Consider the following 20628-nt stretch of genomic DNA (forward strand, 5'->3'; position numbering starts at 1 on the left):
TATCTATCAGTAAAAAAAAATGGCAGGAAATCCATGACTATGAAGCAACCTGCTCTGAGTGATTTCATGTGGAATGGCCCTATAGTATTTTGAGACAATTCACCTAGTAGGAAGAAAATATTTATAATGACCCAAATTATGGTAGGAGCCAAGGCAAAAGGCTACCTTTTTCAGGGAACTACGCACTGCCATGCATATATATACAGGGTGTCATTTTAATGGTGCCCACGGACAACATATTCGTGTAGAGGACATCAAAACAAACAACTTTTCTCAGTAACATTTTTCACGTTGGTGCGTCAATTCGACGCTACAGCCGTTCAAAAAAAGACCGTTTTGCCGCCTGGATGCTGGCAACCCAACACAACATTTGATCGTATCTGTGACGTCATTTCCTGCGACGAAACAGCGCACGGTAGGGTTGCAAGGAACACACAAATTTTGTGAAAAATGATAAACTACCAACCACATTATTAGCTGTAAAACGAAGCGAGAAACACGTGCAGCAGACCGAACATCATAGCCTACTAGCCAGAAGATCAGCAGTCATCTCAGGGGAAGGGGGAAGTGAACCAACGATATGAGAAATGGTAAAAAACGTATTCAAAATGAAGAGTCAATATCGGATTTTGTCTCAGCCTACATGTCAAATATCAACAACAATAACTTTTATTGTACTTACAACTTACATGTGGCTGTTTACGCCCAGCTACATGTCAATTATATTTGCAAATCTCGTTGCAAGGTTGATATCTACAGGTTTGTGTCCAGATGCCTTGTGGTACTTTGTGCTGATAACGGAATTATCTGAGGTTCACGTTGTTGCATTAATGTTCATCTAATGATGAATCAGTAGCGAATATACTCCCCTGTTCATAGTTGCAAACTATTACATTTGTATCCGGTACGTAGATAAACACAGTCGTCGGAGAGTTGTTTCACTGCTATTTATGTCCCTGTATTTTCAACCATTTTTGTCACTTGCCTCATAATGCCCTGAATATACATTATATTATCTGTTGCTTACCTTTGGAATTTTGAGTTCTTTCATTTCTATTTTGTCATCTGTTCAGTATGTCTCAGACAACTAGTATCAGAAGGACGAAGTAGATAGACTAAATTGTAGATGCCAACTTGGTAACTAGATTTGCAAATATTTGACATGCAAGCTGATACAAAATTCGATATGACCACTTCCACTTGAATTCTATTTTCTTTCTACCATTTTTTGTATCGTTTGTTTACTGCCTGTTAGGTTACATAACGTGTTTTCTCGTTTTGTTTTACGGTACACAATGTGGCTGATTGTAGCTATGTCATTTTTCACAGAATATGTGTGTTCCTGGCAACCCTGTAACGCATCGCTTCACGATGGGATATGACGTCACAAATGCAATCAAATGTTGTGTATGGTTGCCAGCATTCAGGTGGCAAAACGGGCTTTTTTGAACGACTGTAGCTCCGAAATGACGCTCCGAGAAAAATGTTACTGAAAAAAGTTGTTTGTTTTGATGTCCTCTATACGTTTCCGTGGTCCGTGGGCGCCATTAAAATGACACCCTGTATATATATTATAACTTCTCTATTATGTATTTTTAGGTTTAGGTTGAACAAAGACACTCATGACTACTGTAGAGGACCAACTGCAATCTTCTGTGCCTCTACACAGCTCAATGTTGTGTGAAAAAAGCACAAAATATAGTGGTATTTTTTAAACAACAAAATTCCAAGTCATATAAGAAAGATAGTCACATAAACATTTTTAAAAAAGAGTAAAGAATAATTTGCTAATTTATAGTTTTTATTTGCTTAAGAAATATTTAAAAATGCAATCTTTAACCAAGTTGCAAATATGAATGTGTAGAGTGCATTTTATGAACTGCCAAGGGTACCTATTTGTTGCTCAGACCAGAAATGAGAATGAATGTAAAACTGTACCATGTTAAAAATTTCATTAGTATGAGGCTTGGAAGGTAAGCCATGACTCATGACAACTATTTTTTTTTTCTCGAAGTTAAAAGGTGGTACTATAATATGATCATATGTCTGAGAGAACGTGGCCCCTGTAGTAGGTGGACAAGTCACTAGATGGCAGCATGAAGTATGGTTATTGTACAGAGGGTGGTAAAAAATCATTCGTGAGTTAATCGCCATACAGAGTGTATGTAACCTGGCATGAACAGCGGGCATATTATGAAAATAGCCAATTTTTGGAAAGAAATGCCAGATAAGACCACAGGGAGCTGGCAGAAGCTGTGAGGAAATTGCCTCTTTTGTTCCTGTTATGCTAATGTATGATTTCTGACTAACCAACACATGTAGCATGATGCTGTTGTTTATGGCTGTTTGCATGCTTCCCTATCCTGCACCTGATACATGATGTGCACTGTTCCAATTACATGCATTCCAGTAGAGCAAGGCCAGCAGCGCGGTCCACAACATTTCAGTTTCAAGATACTTTATTATTCCTTTAATTATTTTCTACCATCTCAGCGGAATGAATTTGTAATCCTCCCAGTCAGTTCGTTTTTGAGATGGCCACCCTTAGCACCATCTTGTGGCAATTTGACAAAACATCTGTGTATTTAACCTAACACTGGACCCGTGGGAAGCAGGATATGAAAATGGGACTAGGCGACCATGAACCATCCACTAAAAACCAGCTTCTATGCACGATACCTTTACTTACAATCAGAAGGGGCTGAAGTATAATTGCAGTACCATCAGTAAGTTGATTGATTTGGTGTTTTAAGTTCACTTTATGCAAAGTAAGGTTAATCGGGACTGGATCTACAGTTTAAAGTTTGATCCGAACCACTATGTGCCTCCACCGAGTACCATCAGTAAGGTCTGCTGCTGTAGCTACCATAGTGTTGCAAACTGTATGGATAAATAACTACAGGGATTTTCTCTATCTATGTCATTGCTAGGGTTGAGGCATATCAGCGAAGAGTTTCTTATAAATTATAATTAAAAGCTTTGGAGCAAGTAGAGATGCAAAACTATGATATTTGACAGAAGAATAACATATTATGGCTCAGGGTGATTGATTGAAAAAAAAAAAAAACTTTTGTAAACATTGAAAACAAAGGACACTTTTATCAAGAAATAACATGAGTTTCAAAGACAGGAAAGACTACTTCTTACCTTCAAATAGTTTTGTAGTAGAAAGAATGTAAATATTCTTGAGTTTCATAATTTTTCTGGGGCTGCTTCCCCAAGGATAAATGTCATCACACACCATTGCATTGTTCATACTGGTATATTCCAAAGTACCATACACTGCCTTTTCATTCATCCTCACGAAAAAAAAAAAAATAGTTCTCATGACTTACAACTCAACCAGTGATGCATTCTGCATGTTACCATGTTTACCGACAGTCAATCAATTTTTCTCATGTATTTTTTTATGCATTTAGTATTAATATATGGGAAGTAGCTCATTATATATTATGCAAACTATTAACACAATCTTTTAAACCACAATGTATGCAAATTATTTAAAGAACAGAGAGACAGGTTTATGTATGCTATTGATCGTTGTCCATTATACCCTTCTGACAATCCTCCTTGATTGTACGCGGTAAGGGCAAGGGAGATAAGGAAAAAGTGAGCGGTTGGCTATTTAAAACCACACAGACAGCATGGTCACTTCCACCAATGAAAACAGCATTTGCTCCTTTCTGTTTCTGTGCCACCCTTGGCAGAGGCAGTACTGCTACATGAAGGGAAATTTTCCTTGTGCAGCAAAAACCAGGTCCAATTTTCAGTGAAAAGCGAAATTTTATGAAAAATATCGAAATTTGAAGTTGTTGGGACTCCTGTTTTCATTTAACTTGCATGTCTGCATTTTATTTCTATTATAACACTAACTCTCTAGCCTTCTTAAACCCGAAGGTTCATGGCTGCAGCAACACATCTTCCCTCTGTCCCTATCCTGGGCAAGATCAATCCAATCTTTTCCATCCTTACCCATTTCCTTTAGGTCCACCTCAACATTATCCCTCTATCTTTGTCTTGGCCTTCCTACCTTGATATTTCCCAAAAAGAATCCTGTAAACTCTTCTCTCTTCTCCCATTCATGCCACATGGCCTGACCACCTAAGTCTTCTTGATTTAATCATTCTAATAATATCTGGAGATGAATACAAATGATGCAGTTCTAATATAATCGTTAGTTTGTTGCGATTTCAGCTGTAAACAGTTTCAATGTAAATGCTCATGGGGAGACAGAGATGGAATTGTCACATCCAATGTATTATCCCGTGTTCACATCTCATATTCATATTTTCTGAAATGTTTTTTTTTTAAAAAAAAATAGTTGTAATAGTACTTACTGTCTATCCCTGGCAAGAAGTTCCTCAGATTTTCTGCTTGCCTGATTCTTAGAACGACGACATGGGTGACTTTGGCACCAGCTCTTCTACACAGCAAAGTTGGTTTTGACGGACAATCTAGTGTCAGTTCCCTATGAAAGGATCAGCTTGCTCTCAGATCATAATTAAATAAATTGCATTCAATGCACATAATTTAAAAGAAATAGCAAAAGACACACATATATGAGTCACGTATATTTATGAAGCAGAGCCAAAAAGTTAGTAGTAACAATGCAGAATGTATTTTCTAAAAGAGATATTTTGATGAAACTTGATAGCAACACTAGTTACACTTCTGTTTCACAGTCACAATAATGCTTCCAACATGACAGGAAGAGTTTGTCTATTATCACTAGGGCCAGGGACTTTATGTTATAACATATTTTTTATTTGGCATCGGATCAAATACTGGGGTGAGATTTTTGTCTGTGATGAAAATCATCCAAAATAGATGAACTTGATAAGATATATTTCTGAATAATTTTGTAATTGTCTTACATATAATAAGTTATTTAATAATTTATTCTCCACAGTTTTAGCGCAATGGATAGTTTATATTATCGATGCCACGATAAGGAAATTACGGACAAAGAAATTAAAAGCAGATGCAATCTTTTCTTACTAACTAGTACAGAACAATAATAATAATCCTCCTTTTTATATCACGCCGACAATTGATGCCCATATCTAAATTTAAAGTACAACTTTCTATATGGAATTCATAGCTAGACATAACCAGTTAGCAAACCTTATGGTTTTTTTGAATGGATAGTCTTTCCAAAATGTTATCTTCAAATTTTGGTAGGTTTTAAAATATATATACATGATATGTACCCACTCTCACATAACTTCATAAGTTTTGCATATATATTTTGTAAATAGAATCTAATAGTGTAATATATTTTCAATGATTGATTTGTTTGTTTGAATTGTTGTTTTAAGTACACTTTTTGCACAGACAGGATCATTGGAACTAGACTCACAGTTTAAAGTAGGATCCAAACCACTACGCAATGTGCTTCCACAGTGTATAGAACCCAGGAATCTTTGATTACAAGGCCACGACGTTACCACTACACCTTGGGAAGGCACTTTTCAATATTTGAATTTGCATATAAAGCAAAAGAAGAATAAATCTTGCTACATCTTTTAACACACTTAATCAAATGTATCCTTGATGATACAGTTTCTTCTTGAACTATGTCAGTAAATGAAAATCATAGTATCAAACTCCTGTACATTTGTATTTAGCATAAAATATTTGTATTCTGCCTTTCACGTGTAATTTGAATTAATGGCTACTAAACTTGGTCATGGAACAAGATCTGGTGTATTTTGGGCACCTATAGTGGAGGCACCCTTCCAGCCGGCGTGGGGACCAGTACTATTTGAAAACTTCTGAGAATTGAATGTAAACAATAAACACTAAGTTGTACGGAGTGTGACAGCCTTTGCCAATAAGCGAGCATTTCTTGCTGTTTCTAGGGTCAAGGGGGATGATCGATTTTCTCATTACTTTGGACCATAATACTGAAACTCTACAATTGTATGATTAGGTTAGCAAGGCATGCTACGATATCAGTGGTCTCGGGTTCGAATGCCTGCCCGGGCATGGGTGTTGTTTGTAAGTATGTTCCTTCATCAATTTCATCATATCATCACTCATCCTCATCATCGCCATTAGACTTGGGAGGAAAGTGACGTAAAATAACCTAATTCAATACACACTACAGCATTTTGAATCTTCTTTGTTCCACATTTTCGGATCTCCCCCCTCCCCCAAGGATGTATTTCAGACCCCTGGAACTCTTCCCCCTTAAGACTTACTAAGGTCTTAAATTAAATAATGAAAATATACTTGTTTAGCATTTGTTGTATAATTAAGGGTTATTTACTGCTGTCAAACTTATTGGAAGGCAAGGATTATATTGAGATCCTATGGCTTTGAAGGGCAGTATCAAAGAAGATTTATGCACACTACTACTTATGCATAAAATATTAATCAGAAACTTTGCTTTTCATAAATTGGATCTAACATCCTTTTTTGTTATTCAATAAATATTAAATTATATTTTTTTACATTAAATTTCTTAACTGTACTGTTGTTTTGTACAAATTTTGGTGGTCTTAACTACACATAAGGTAGATAATGAATAAGTACTGTTATATTCTATTCTTGTACTTCCTTTTTATCTATTAACATAATAATAACAATACAGTATTAATTAATTTATGCATTATGAATAGACCTATAAATTATATTAACATATTAATTTAATTCACTCCTCACAAAAAGTTTGGAATATTGTTACATTAGGCAATAGGAGATAGGCATGGTGGCATATGTCGGCAAAAGATGAGAACGTTCACCAGACAGATACCATTTCAAGGCCATGTCTACTACCTACTGTCTAATATACCAGGTGTGCCGGTTAATAATTCTTAATTGATCCGAAAGAAAACAAGTGTATCTGGGGAGAAAGGTAACAAATGCTTTATTCAAAGTATGCACCATCACTAGCTATACATTGTGCCCATCTGTCCGTCAAATTGTGGATGCCCTTCCAGAAAAATCGTTCACATTTTCAGGTGATCCAGTCATCAAGCCATTGTTCGACATCTTCGTAATTGTTGAAGTGTTGCTGGGAAAGTGAGTGAGACATTGATGAAAACAAGTGTTAGTCCGAAGGGGCTAAGTCTGGTGAGTATGGTGGGTGGGGCAAGAATTCCCAGCCAAGTGCAGAAATGGTGTCTCTGACGCCTTTCGCTGTGTGTGATGAGGCGTTGTCGTCACTTTTCCGTGTCTTGAGGCCCAATCTGGGCACTTTTCGATCAATGCATAGTTCAAATTGATGAGTTGTTGGCGGTAGCGAACGGCATTCACTGTTTCACCTGGTTTCAGAAGCTCATGCTACACTACACCTTTCTGATCCCACCAAATGCACATCATTGTCTTCCTTCTGAAGCAATTCGGTTTTGCGGTCGATGTTGAAGGTTTTCCTGGGTCAACCTATGACTTTTTGCATTTTGGGTTCTCAAAGTAGATCCATTTTTCATCCCCAGTCACTATCCAATGCTAGAAAGACTTTCTTTCATGTTGATAAAGCAACACTTCATACACCGTTTTTCGCTTTTCCATTTGTCTGTCGTTCAGATGATGTGGGACCCTTTTTCCTGCCTTCTGGATCTTTCCCATGGCATGAAGACGATCAGATATGGTTTGGCGACCAACATTTAACTTCTCTGCCAGTTGTTGTTGCGTTTGTGTATCGTCTTCGTCCAACAGTGCTTGCAATTCAGCGTCTTGGAATTTTTTCGGTTGGCCCGGGCGATGTTTGTCTTCCAAGTCGAAATCACTACTTTTGAATCGTCGAAACCAACGCACACACGCGTCTTGCACTAGGACATTGTCACCGTACGTTTACACAAGGATACGATGGCTTTCACTCGCGTTTTTCTTTTGATTGAACAAGAAAGGCAGGACATGCCGCACATGCTCCTTATTTGGTTTGAAGGTCAACACGTTTCCCACACAAACCCAATATCACGATCACTCACACTCGGTTGCACATCCACGGCATTTTGACAGGTACTGTCCTGGAAACACACTGACGTAACAGTTGAGACTGCACCAACCCTTGCTTCCAGCGAAATTAAGAATTATTAACCAGCACACCTGGTAACAATATTCCAAACTTTGTGAGGAGTGTATATATGTAACATTAAATCAAAATTCTGGCCATTTTCCAACAACAGCACTTGCATTTATAAGTAACTTTGGGCTCTAAACCTCCCTTGTAGTAGCATACTGATCTTAAGTATTAAATGGGGTGTGTGTATATTTGTGCAGTTCTGCATACGAATTGTGAATAGTAAAGTTTTTAATTGTCCTGAAACATATAATAGTTTAATATTAACTTTTGCTTCAACTTGAGTATAACCAAATCATTTTTAGTTTCTAAAAGGCCGATGATACGATGACAATGGCACAAACATGTTCAAGTTTGTATTAAGTTCATTTTATGTTCAGATAGGCTAATCAGGACTGGGCGTACAGTTTTAAAATGGAATCTGAATCACTATGCGATATGTCTCTACTGAGGATGAAACCTGACACCCCCTGATTATAAGACAGTGTTACCACTATGCCATTGGATAGGTAATACAAACTCTCATATGGCACAAACAAATTAGTAACTATAGCAGAAATGGTCAATGTGTGTCTCTTGGATGTAAAATTATTTAGGTAGTTCCAAAGTATGACTTCATAATCTCTAAAACTCTTAACTGACACTACAAGTGAGATAGCCGTAATTAGTACAAAGCCAAAATTTCAGTCCCCCCCTGCAAAAGCCAGCTTTTTATCGGAAAAAGACAATCCATTCAAAAAAGCCGGCTTTTGTGCAACTCTACATAATAGTAAATGAGCATAATTGCAGTTGTTATCATCATCATCATCCTTCCCAGTTTCCTGTCTCTGGGTGGGTCGGCATAGAAGTAAAGCCTCTCCATTTTCTTCTGGTCTTCCACCATTCCTCTCTTTCTATGGTGTTCTAATCTTGTCATCTTCTCCTAACACTCTCTGCTATCTGCTCTCTCCACCAACATCTTGGTCTCCCTTGGCCTTATTCCCAATCCTTGTGCATTGTAAGCTCTTACTGGTAGTCTTTCTGCATCCATCCTCTTCATGTGTCCAAAACATCTCATATGTGCCTGATCTATTCTGTCCTGGAGCTTCACCTTATTCCTTATTCTATCCCTTCTAGTCTTTCCCAATATAGTCCTTAAAAATTTCATCTCCACTGCCTGCATCTTTCTTTTCTCTCTCTGTCATTGTCCAAGTCTCTGCTCCATACATATTTATTGGTACATAGTATGTATTATATATTACCTTCTTGCATTTCAGAGGCACATCCCTGTTCCATATTAATTTTCAAACGCTTTGATAAGAGTCCACCTCCCATTTGTCCTCTTCTGTTGGAATTAGCATCCAAACAGGAAACCAGCAAAGTGACTTTTTCTCTTGTGGACAAAAAGTGTAATTCCACTGAAATTGGTTGTCACTTTAATGCCAATGCAATTTTGCATCGTCACCAAACTGCATGTTGTTCAGGAACAGGTGCAGAGATATCAAAAGGATTTTTCCAGCAAAGAAGAATGTCATATTTTATGTTGAATGAAATATTTTTACAAATTGATTCTTGCAAAAAGAAACAAATCACAATGGATATGATCATGGATGAACTGGGAATTTCATTTGGAATTGCACTGATGTGGTACCCTCATGTTTAACAGGAATTTTTCCCAGAAGGTAAACTTGTGTCACATGAAAACTAAAATTTGTCATATGCAGCAACCGCTGACCCACCTGTGGAAATTGGTATTGTTCATTTCAAGTTATAAAAAACAGAGAGCTTGTTATTTTTATTGCTAATAGCAGAAATATAAAGTTTAGTTGGTAGTCAAGAAGAATAACCAAAGAAAAAACTACACTAGACGGGAAAAAAAACTAGTGTAAAATACAGAAAACAAGTTATATTTTCATATTCCACTCTTTAATCCAAAGAACAAGTAATTCCACAGTTTCCAAAATTCCAATAATTATAGATTTATGTGAAAGGTCGCACAACATAAGTAAAATTTCACCCAACTTAGAGAGCCTTTTCTTGAATTAGGTGTGAATAAATTAATAACAAAATACAATAACTATGCATTTCAGTAGACTAACTGCATGAAATGGGGGAAAAATAATGCAAACCATTGTTCTGGATGGTCACTCATCTGGCAGATCTAGTACAAAGTTTATACAATAATAATAAAAATGAAATTGCAATGTAATTTTATTAGTTTGGAATAGTTATTACTGTATAATAACCATTATAACAGTGACAATAAATTATAAAAAGAATAACAATAACAATCAAGTTTTATCAATGGCTTGACCTCCCCTACAAAAATTTCTGGTGATGCCCGTGGCAGTTTCCCCCTAAAAAAAAAAAGATTTAATTTTTGAAAGAGTTAATCACCTTTGACAGTCTTCATTTGATATTCACAACTGAATTGATTGAAATTAAAATTGTGGGTACATCAGCACTTAGGCTATTTGCCCCGGTCAATTATATGGGGGCAGCCCCCTACCGTAGCTAAAATCAATACCTGTCTCTGAGGACAAAAATATCCTTACCTAGTTAAAAGCTAAGCCTGTAAAGAGGCACTCAGTACATATATGGACAAAACACAGCCCTGCAAGGATTATCCTGGCTGTAGGTCCAGGTGCCAGAGCCTCGTTGGCCTCACTACGTGTAAATGACGTTATCATCTGGATGCCTTCTCAAGAGGTCACCCTTTGCATCCCGATATTCAAAACTGATGCTCACAAAAAAAGACTCATGTAAGAAAATGATGATGATAACTCCTTCATGTATGAAAAAATATTGAAACATTACACTTACTTAAAATCAATATCTGTGCGGGCAATAATCCTGAGCAGAAACTCTCCGTAGGCTTCCGGCAAGGGCGTCGAAGGAACGATGAGAAAGCTTCCTCGCGTGAAATGCTGGTCCCAAGTTAACATTTTATTTTGCTGATGAGGAACTGATGACAAGATTGGTAACATACTTCTCATCCTGTGGATTCGATACCGAGTGTTCTCAAATGCCTATAGAAAGGGACATTTCTAAATTCAAATTAGACCAAGTAAAAAAATCATTATACAGTGGAACCTCGATTTTATGTTTTTCAGGGGACCAAACTGAAAAAACTTAAAATGCGGGAAAATGTAAAATCGAGGAAAATTTTCCAATATTTTGCTATGTGGGGACATCAAGACTGAATGTATAATGCGGGAAACATAAAATCGGGGTTCCACTGTATTATGTTTAGACTAGGGACGGTCAAACATGGATAAAATTTTATCAAGACATCGGATAATTTTCTATCCAGATATCCAAGCTGTCTGGATTATCCAAATTATCTGTATATTCAGATATCCAAATATTTGGATTATCCCAATTATCCAAAATGTCTGGATAAGCAAATGTGTGTAATATCCGCACAGTTTTATCATTTATCCATTTTATGGGCACTATATGCACTATCTGGATATCCAAATTATCTGAATATTCAGATTATCCATTACATTCAAAACAGGTATCAGATAATTTGGATATTTGTTATCAGGATTTGGTGGTCATTCCTAGTTTAGACATGCGCACAGGAGGCATGTTGAAATGTACCCAAAATTGCTTTGTTGATCAGGACTCAAGCCTGAGACTCAAAAATACCATGGCATTTCTTGTACAGATCTCCTGAGTAATGGCATAATTTGCTTATGTAATTTAACCTATGTGGATATTACCCCAACCAGTAGTACATTTTATGCTCGAGTCCAAGCATAATACAATATTCAGTTCTGGACTAGGAGATACTTCACAGGATACCAAAGTTTGCATGCACACGCGTAAGACCTCGTTTTCGTTAATAATGCCGTGAGCAGCAGGAATTTTTAATAAGAAAAATGATCATTATAAAGCATAGTTTACCCTCCAATAGGCTATGTATTCTTCGTTCAAAATGCTGCCTAAGTCTATTAAACATGAAATATTTATTGTCAAGAAGAATATGTTGACATATAAACAAATAATCCTACTGAATTTTTATTTCCGTATAGTTGTAATCAATAATTTGCGTAACACCCTTATTGCAATATTCATGTGTCAAATTTGAACTGATATGCCACTTACATAGGTACGTTATTCTCAAGCACTGTAGTGAAAATAAGTGACTGAAGTAACACTGCTATCAGATATATCCAATAACGGGAATCAGGGCCATCTTTACGAATGTGCAATGCGTGCCACCGCACAGGCCTCATGCTTTGAGGGCCCTCACGCTTCCAAATTAAGAAAGCCTATGCAGCACTAAGATCCCTCTATAAATTTAATGAATACTTAAATACAAATATTAAAATGAAACTTGTGCAAACACTGATTCTCCCTCTTCTAGACTACTGTGATATAGTATACGGTGCAAACTTGTCTGTTCGAAATAAAGTAAAAATTCAAAAAGTTCAAAATTCGTGTTTACGCTTCCTTTATAACATTAAAAAATTCGATCATATTCTTCCAACTCTGAACGAGAATAAAATGCTAAACATGAACAGACGTCGCAGACTTCATTTCTGTTGCTTTATACAGAATCTTTTGCATAAAAAAATCACCGAAAATTTATTCGAGAAACTAAAAACCAGAAGGGAAATACACAACTACAAAACAAGAGGAACAGCGAAACTTGAACTCTTCAAACACTCGCTGGACATTTTCAAATCGTCTTTTACACTTTCAGCGGCAAAAACATGGAATGAACTTCCGCCCTCCATTACCTCCCTCCCCAGTCCTAACAAATTTAAGAATAAACGAAAGAATTTTCTGTTAGATGAGCAATATCTCTGTTCAAGCTCCCACGAGTAACACTACACAATACAGTTTAGATTACATACGAGCCTCGCCAATCCAATCCAATCCTTGACAAATCTACAACTATATTGTAATATTTACGTATGCGTTATTCTACCGTAAATCACAAAACTACCATAATCATGTACATCAATCTCAACATCAGTGCGTGAACGTCCTGCTCAGAAATGTTTAGTATGTGTGTTTTAATGTGTGTGTGTGTGCATGAATGTGTTTTTTTCTCTCTTTCTTTTTTACGTGTTGTCTTGATTTTTTTTTTAAATCTCGTCTTTGTTCTTTCCTTGTAACCATTTTTTTTATTTTATTGTATTTTCTTCTCTTTTTTATGATTTTGTTTATGTACACTAGGTAAATGTCAAACGGGGTTAGGTGGGAGAACAGCCACAGGCTGAACCTCGCCCTTTAATAAAGAAAATTTGAATTTGAATTTGAATTTGAATTTGCTCATTTGTGTGCATTGGTAATTGTGAGGGAACAGAGCACAGGTTGGAAGAATGTTGACACAGGTAAAACAGTGCAAGGAAAAATTGCCAGGGTCAGATCAGTAGCTAAGTTGGTAGAGCAATGGCAAGGTATACCAGAGATATGGATTTAAGTCCTGGTCAAACCTAAATTTTTAATCAAATTTCTACAAGAATCACACACACATATACAAAGTGCTCAAAAAAAAATAATTGTATAATTTGATATTTACAGAATGGAATGTGATATAGCTCTTGTAGGGGATGGGATATGCCAGGAATAAGTCAGAAAGCAAAAATCCATATTTGAAAGCAAAGATGAAGTGTTTTTACATGAAACAAAAGGGGAAAATTACAAAATGAACCAAAACCGAGCGCATAATAAGTGTTGGCAATTCCAACGGCCATCGCTGATGCAATCGTTCCTGGTCTTCAGGTGTCATGGACCCTCCACATGTGTACCTCTCTACACAACATGGCATGCTTCACACAAGGTTGTCTAGTATATCCTGAGGAACATGCACCCATTCCTTGGTGAGCTGTTGGAGGATGTAACGACCCTGTGTGGTCGCCACATTTAACGACCCTGCGAGGTTGCAATATTATATTTCGTTAAGAAGGTATGGATGAAGAATGCATGCTAAATGTTTAAATGTGTTAACGGATCCACCTCTATGGTTATTAGTTTCGCTTATTATTATTTGACCCTGCGTGGTCGCTGTATTCTGTAAATGTTAACGGGTCCACCTCTACGTTTATTAACTTCGCTCATTATTAGACACTGCGTGGTCGTTGTATTTGGTAAATGTTATCATTTATTGTCATTTACACTGTTCAACTCGATGTTTAGGATTGCAGAGTCCTGCGAGGCTCACTATTAATTGTATTGTCTGAATGCACACAGTTTTAGTTTATATTGACACGTGCAACTAGTGATTTTCCCACTAGTGTTTTCTTAATGTTACTTCTTGGATGTTTCTCAGTACGAAGGTTGCAATATGTAAAAAAATGAGTTAGCAACGTGTACTGGTAGTTAAAATTTTCAACACCCATGCGCCACCACGAGTATAAAGCCAGCGCAGCGAGGCCCGGAGTTCAGTTGGCTTTCAGGTCGGCTCCCGATGAGATCTCTCTTACCAACGGACCTGGAAGAAGGATCACTCCGCTCTTGCGAGAGTCCAAGCATCCTAGGGAAGGAAGGAAGGAAGGAAGTTGTGCTCCGCTCTTGCGAGAGGCCAAGCACCCGAGAGAAGCCGCACTCTGCCTTCGGCAAGAGAACCCACTCCACTTTCGAGTGAGAGATACCCCACTCCGCTTATTGGCGAGAGAGAACAACTCCACTTTAGAGTGAGAGGACCCGCTCCGCTTGCTGCGAGAGGTTTCCTTCCCCTATCAACCTGCGGCACCCCACCAGGGTAGTGTGGCGTTGGGGTTCCAGACAACCTACTCTCTCTTTCAGTGGAACCCGTGACGACTGCGGCGACCAGGCCCTAAATAAAATTAGGTCTCCATACTCCCCATTGGTGCCTCACTGCGAGGAATGAATTGGATGATCCCTGTTCCCCTTTTTTTTCTTCGAGTCTAAAGGTGGTACAGGTAAAAGCACGTAAGGGATACAGGTAAAGACTTGTGACTAACGGACATCTTTGTGTTCAGATTATAATAAACTTTATATATATATATATATATATATATATATATATATATATATATAAACCTGGTTTAGTCTTTCTTTACACCCAGCAAGCCCTGAGATATTTCTGAGTCTTTGTACTACGACTGAATCAGTTAGCACATATGGGTAAACTTTTGCCGACCACCCAACTGCAGTGTTTAGCATGTTGAACGCAGCCAGTACCAGTACTCCTGCGCCGTGGTGCTGAGCACTGCGTGGGTGGACGTTGCATAAAGTTTTTGGCACCTTAACGTGGGGCCCGAGAGATTGTAAAGACTGAAACCAGCAAGCCAGTGGGGGCCTATTAGCTACAAGGACTAGACAGGGCTCATACGTGTCAGTGTTAGTGTTCGTCCAAAGAATTCACGAAGGAGAAGATATAGTCTTGTGTAGTGGAAGAAACCATAGACGGTGTGCCAGAATGGAAAGGGACGTGTCAAGTATGAACTTAAGAAGCAGAGGGAGGAAAACCGTAGATGAAGAGACTGGGTTCGGATGCTGTGAGGATACCGGAGGAGAGATGGAGTACTTCCAGTGTTGCCAATGTCTCCAGAAGTTCCATTGGAGATGTGAGGGGCAAGAAGAGACCTCAGTGTCCACTGCAGAGTCCAGATGCAAGACGTACTCAACAGTACCCTTGATGGCTTTCGGGCAAGAACCAAGTACTCCTAGTATGACCCCATCAGACCATTGGTTATTAGAATGGCTGATGAGAGATAAAGAAGAGAGAAAGAAAGAAAAAGTGGAGGAAGAGAAGCAGAGAAAGAAAGATATGGCTCAACTAGAGAAAGCTAGAAAGAAAGAGAAAACAGAAGAAGAAGCTAAATGGAAACTAGAGACACAGAGTCTAATAGAGTCTCTTGAAAAGAAAAGAGAAATTGAAAAACTAGAAGCCGAGCAAATGAGAGAAAGGGAGTTACAAATTCTCCGTGCGTTGGTTGAAAGTCAGGAAGAAAAGACAATGAAAGAAAAAGAAGTGGAGAATGAGAGAAGACAGCAAGAAGAAGCAGAATTACAGACTCTTTTCTCCCAACATAAGACAGACCAGTTAGAAAGTCTTAGGGAGGAATTAGATAAAATTAGAATCTCTTGTCAGCTGGAAGTAGTGAAAGTAGTGGAAGAACAATTAGAACCTTTAGCTGTCTGGCGTGGTGAAATGGAGCAAGAGCAGGAACAAATGAAGAAAAATTTAGATGTCTGTCTACAATTGGTAGCCCAGTCTACGACGGAAAGCGGAAGTGAAGAACGAGAGAGAGTGAAGCAGATAGAAGCATCTATAGAAACCATAAGTTCAGCAGTAAAGACTGAGTGAGCAGGCCGTAGAAGAGAAGGCAGCTGCAGAAACGATGGCCAAAGCAACTGGCGAAAAGGTGAACTCTCTTCGCGGAGAGACACAGAAATTGGAAGTATCTCTTCGGCAAGAAATACATGAGCAGACTGGATCTATAGTCAGAAGAGTAGGCGAACTGCAAGATAAAATTGAACGGTTGCAGCTACCACCGGGAGTGCCTTCTGATGTTCTCCCAGATTCCATTGAACGGGATAGAAGTTTGAATCCTGAAGCAGCATCTTATGAACCTCCTAGAGCAGTGCAGAATCCTTTCTATCTGGGAACCATTCAATCAGATAAGCGTAAGCGGCCTAGAGAAGCAGATAGTTCGGACGGGACATCTCCTCGGCGAAGAACCGGATTTAAGATGCCTAGAATGGCTGACATTGCACACATCCCCAAGTTCAAGAGCGATATCAAAGCTCAGTCAGCTGAGAAATATCTTCATGAGCTCAATGTAAGCTTCGAGCTCATGCAAGTACCTGACAATTACAGACTCGAATTGCTACCTAGAGTATTCACAGGTAAAGCTGAACATTGGCTGGCAGGTAACATAGACAGTTTTGCTAGCTATGCTGATTTCTGCATAAAGTTTAAAGAAGAGTTTGCCTCCGAGAAGGCTAAGCAGAGACAATTAGCTGCAATAAGAAATAGAAGATATTCCCGTCCCGTACATGAAAATATGGAGAGCTTCGCTTGGAGCATTTATGCCGCCTATAGGAATCTAAGTGACAACTTCAGCGAGAGCGAGGTGCTGAATTTAATCATAGGTCAGTTACCTTATAGAACTCGAAATCTCTGCCTTGCGCACTCTCCCAGAACAGTCGACGAATTGACCAGCTTCCTCAAAGACTTTGAAATATACGATGACCCCGACTTCTGGAGAAATAAAGAGACTTCAAAGGTAAAGAACTTCCCAATAAGAATTTCAAAGTGCGAAGCATTGAGACCAAGGGTGACACTAAACAAGAAAACTCTTGGAGAACTCAAAATTTTAATAGAGGTGGAGGTAACGGAGGACTGAACCGTAACCCGAATGGTCGATGCGAACCTCATCAACCAAATCCAGGGCGTTCAAGAAGAGACTTTCCCAGGGGAAATTTCCTGAGCGACCAAGACAGAAATTGGAGATCCTCGGTCGGAAGAGAAGGAAGTCCAGTCCAACATAGTTCCAGAAGGTACTTTTCTAGAAACCCAGATCGTAGTAGTGAACCCCCTGATCCTGGAGAAGTGCAGATTGTGGAGCAGCTAGACCCTCTGGGGACAGTTCGAGAGTTTACCAGTAACCAGAGGTCACAAAGTTGCCAAACCAACTAGTCACCCTCACAGTGTCTACCCCATTTTCCATAGCCAAGCAGCCATCCAAGAAGGAAGAAAGGAGCGAAGAAGAGGACCAAGTGACTGAAGTGTAGAAGAGACAGAGACTCTTACCAGTTTGATCTCTAATATTTCCAGTAAAATTTTTCCAGAAATTGTAAGTTTTAAATTTCTACCAAAATTTTTGCCCGAGTAAGGGGCGTATGTAACGACCCTGCGTGGTTGCCACATTTAACGACCCTGCAAGGTTGCAATATTATATTTTGTTAAGAAGGTATGGATGAAGAATGTTTAAATGTGTTAACAGATCCACCTCTACGGTTATTAGTTTCGCTTATTATTATTTGACCCTGCGTGGTCGCTGTATTCTGTAAATGTTAACGGGTCCACCTCTACGTTTATTAACTTCGCTCATTATTAGACCCTGCGTGGTCGTTGTATTTGGTAAATGTTATCATTTATTGTCATTTACACTGTTCAACTCGATGTTTAGGATTGCAGAGTCCTGCGAGGCTCACTATTAATTGTATTGTCTGAATGCACACAGTTTTAGTTTATATTGACACGTGCAACTAGTGATTTTCCCACTAGTGTTTTCTTAATGTTACTTCTTGGATGTTTCTCAGTACGAAGGTTGCAATATGTAAAAAAATGAGTTAGCAACGCGTACTGGTAGTTAAAATTTTCAACACCCATGCGCCACCACGAGTATAAAGCCAGCGCAGCGAGGCCCGGAGTTCAGTTGGCTTTCAGGTCGGCTCCCGATGAGATCTCTCTTACCAATGGACCTGGAAGAAGGATCACTCCGCTCTTGCGAGAGTCCAAGCATCCTAGGGAAGGAAGGAAGGAAGTTGTGCTCCACTCTTGCGAGAGGCCAAGCACCCGAGAGAAGCCACACTCCACCTTCCAGCGAGAGAGGTTGAACTCTGCCTTTGGCAAGAGAACCCACTCCACTTTTAAGTGAGAGATACCCCACTCTGGTTATTGTCGAGAGAGAACGACTCCACTTTAGAGTGAGAGGACCCGCTCCGCTTGCTGCGAGAGGTTTCCTTCCCCTATCAACCTGCGGCACCCCACCAGGGTAGTGTGGCGTTGGGTTTCCAGACAACCTACTCTCTCTTTCAGGGGAACCCGTGACGACTGCGGCGACCAGGCCCTAAATAAAATTAGGTCTCCATACTCCCCATTGGCGCCTCACTGCGAGGAATGAATTGGATGATCCCTGTTCCCCTTTTTTTTTCTTCGAGTCTAAAGGTGGTACAGGTAAAAGCACGTAAGGGATACAGGTAAAGACTTGTGACTAACGGACATCTTTGTGTTCAGATTATAATAAACTTTATATATATATATATATATATATATATATATATATATATATATATAAACCTGGTTTAGTATTTCTTTACACCCAGCAAGCCCTGAGATATTTCTGAGTCTTTGTACTACGACTGAATCAGTTAGCACATATGGGTAAACTTTTGCCGACCACCCAACTGCAGTGTTTAGCATGTTGAACGCAGCCAGTACCAGTACTCCTGCACCGTGGTGCTGAGCACTGCGTGGGTGGACGTTGCAAGGATCTGCGGTAAGTTGGGACGATTGGCGATAGCTGTGCTTGGAAGAGCCCATGCATTTTCGATGCATTCGAGGTTGGGTGAATAAGCTGGTCATGGCATGCAACGGATTCTGTGATCCTAAAGGACAGGAGCAGAGAATCGTCACAAGGAATACATTTGATATGTATCATGTTTTCAAAATATGTGATATTTTGCAAAACAAGAGTGGCTTTGATAGTTAAATTGTGATTTTCAATTTATCTGAAAGAAATGTACCTTTCCAGGTCCTCAACAATATGCCAGTGCATAATACAATGAAATATAAAACTAAAATTCATGTACAGTCTTGTAATATCTTTTTTAAGATTTTTTCAAACTCCATCAAAACAATGTCACTACATAGTATAAATGGACAAATATATATCATAAAAATCATGAATTATTTGTTATATTACAAAAATATATAAATTACACTTAATAAACTTAATTTTCTTTTTTGGCTGTGTGAGTTGCTGTAATGTAACAATCAATTAAATGTAACACTTATAAAGTGTAATTTATATAATATACTATAAATATCTTGCATTCATTCTAATGTTCTTCTGGTATCTATCATTAGTTTCCTAATCACATATTCCAGAGATAGATTGAACAAGAGCAGTGCCAAGCAATCTCCTTGTTTGAGACATTGTTTAACTCAAAAGCTCTCTCCCATATTTGCTTATATCTTCACACATGCTTTGGTGTTCTGCATGGTCATTTCTACCAATCGAATTTTGTGGGTATTCTGAATAATCTCAATATGTTTTCAATTTTAGTTCTGTCAATGGAGTCATATGCTTGTTTAAAATCGACAAAGACTTGTGTTATTTCTATGTTCCCTTTCCACACTTCTCCAGTATCTGTCTGAGTGTGTATTTGATCTATTGTAGACCTGCCTTTTCTGAAGCTGGCTTGGTACTCTCCTAATGCTTCTTCTGCATATGGTTGTAGTCTTTCTCTAAGTATGCTTGTCAATATCTTGTGTGACAAGCATTAGAATATAAATATAAATCGACCCAAATAGTTGGGTATGCAGATGAAATTAATATCATAGGAAGATCAATAAGATCAATTAAAGAAGTGGTGGAAACACTACACAAGAAAGGGAAGGAAATTGGATTACAAATTAATACAAATAAAACAAAAGTATTAGTCCAAAGAAAGTAAAGCCAAAGGAAAATCATATAAAAATTGGAGAACATGAATTGGAGGTCATATCAAGCTTCCCTTATCTAGGAGTATTCATCACAGACAAAAATGATGAGATGATTGAAGTAAGAAATATAATACAAAGAGCCAATAAATCATACTTCTAATTACTACCTTTGATTGATAATGATATACGGGAGTGAAAAATGGGCCTTTAATCAAAGTGCAGCTGAAATGGTGGGCTTGTT

At 38.4% G+C, this 20628-nt stretch overlaps 1 protein-coding gene across 4 annotated transcripts in view; it reads right to left on the minus strand.

Moving 5' to 3' along the window:
* LOC145985713 (calpain-5-like) overlaps positions 1-20628 on the minus strand; it is a 172851-nt gene that overhangs the window by 33423 nt on the left and 118800 nt on the right. For 3 of the 4 annotated variants that reach the window (XM_083119775.1, XM_083119774.1, XM_083119777.1), the window contains exons 11-12: positions 10829-11034; positions 4338-4468 (exon numbers count right to left, since the gene is read on the minus strand). In XM_083119775.1, coding sequence (XP_082975901.1) covers positions 4338-4468; positions 10829-11034 — 337 coding nt within the window. The remainder of the gene's footprint in view (positions 1-4337; positions 4469-10828; positions 11035-20628) is intronic. The other variant, XR_014441435.1, reaches the window with a different exon arrangement.

The sequence above is a fragment of the Lepisma saccharinum genome, chromosome 3 (assembly GCF_977018435.1).
Source record: "Lepisma saccharinum chromosome 3, izLepSacc3.1, whole genome shotgun sequence".
In the NCBI taxonomy this organism is placed as follows: domain Eukaryota; kingdom Metazoa; phylum Arthropoda; class Insecta; order Zygentoma; family Lepismatidae; genus Lepisma; species Lepisma saccharinum.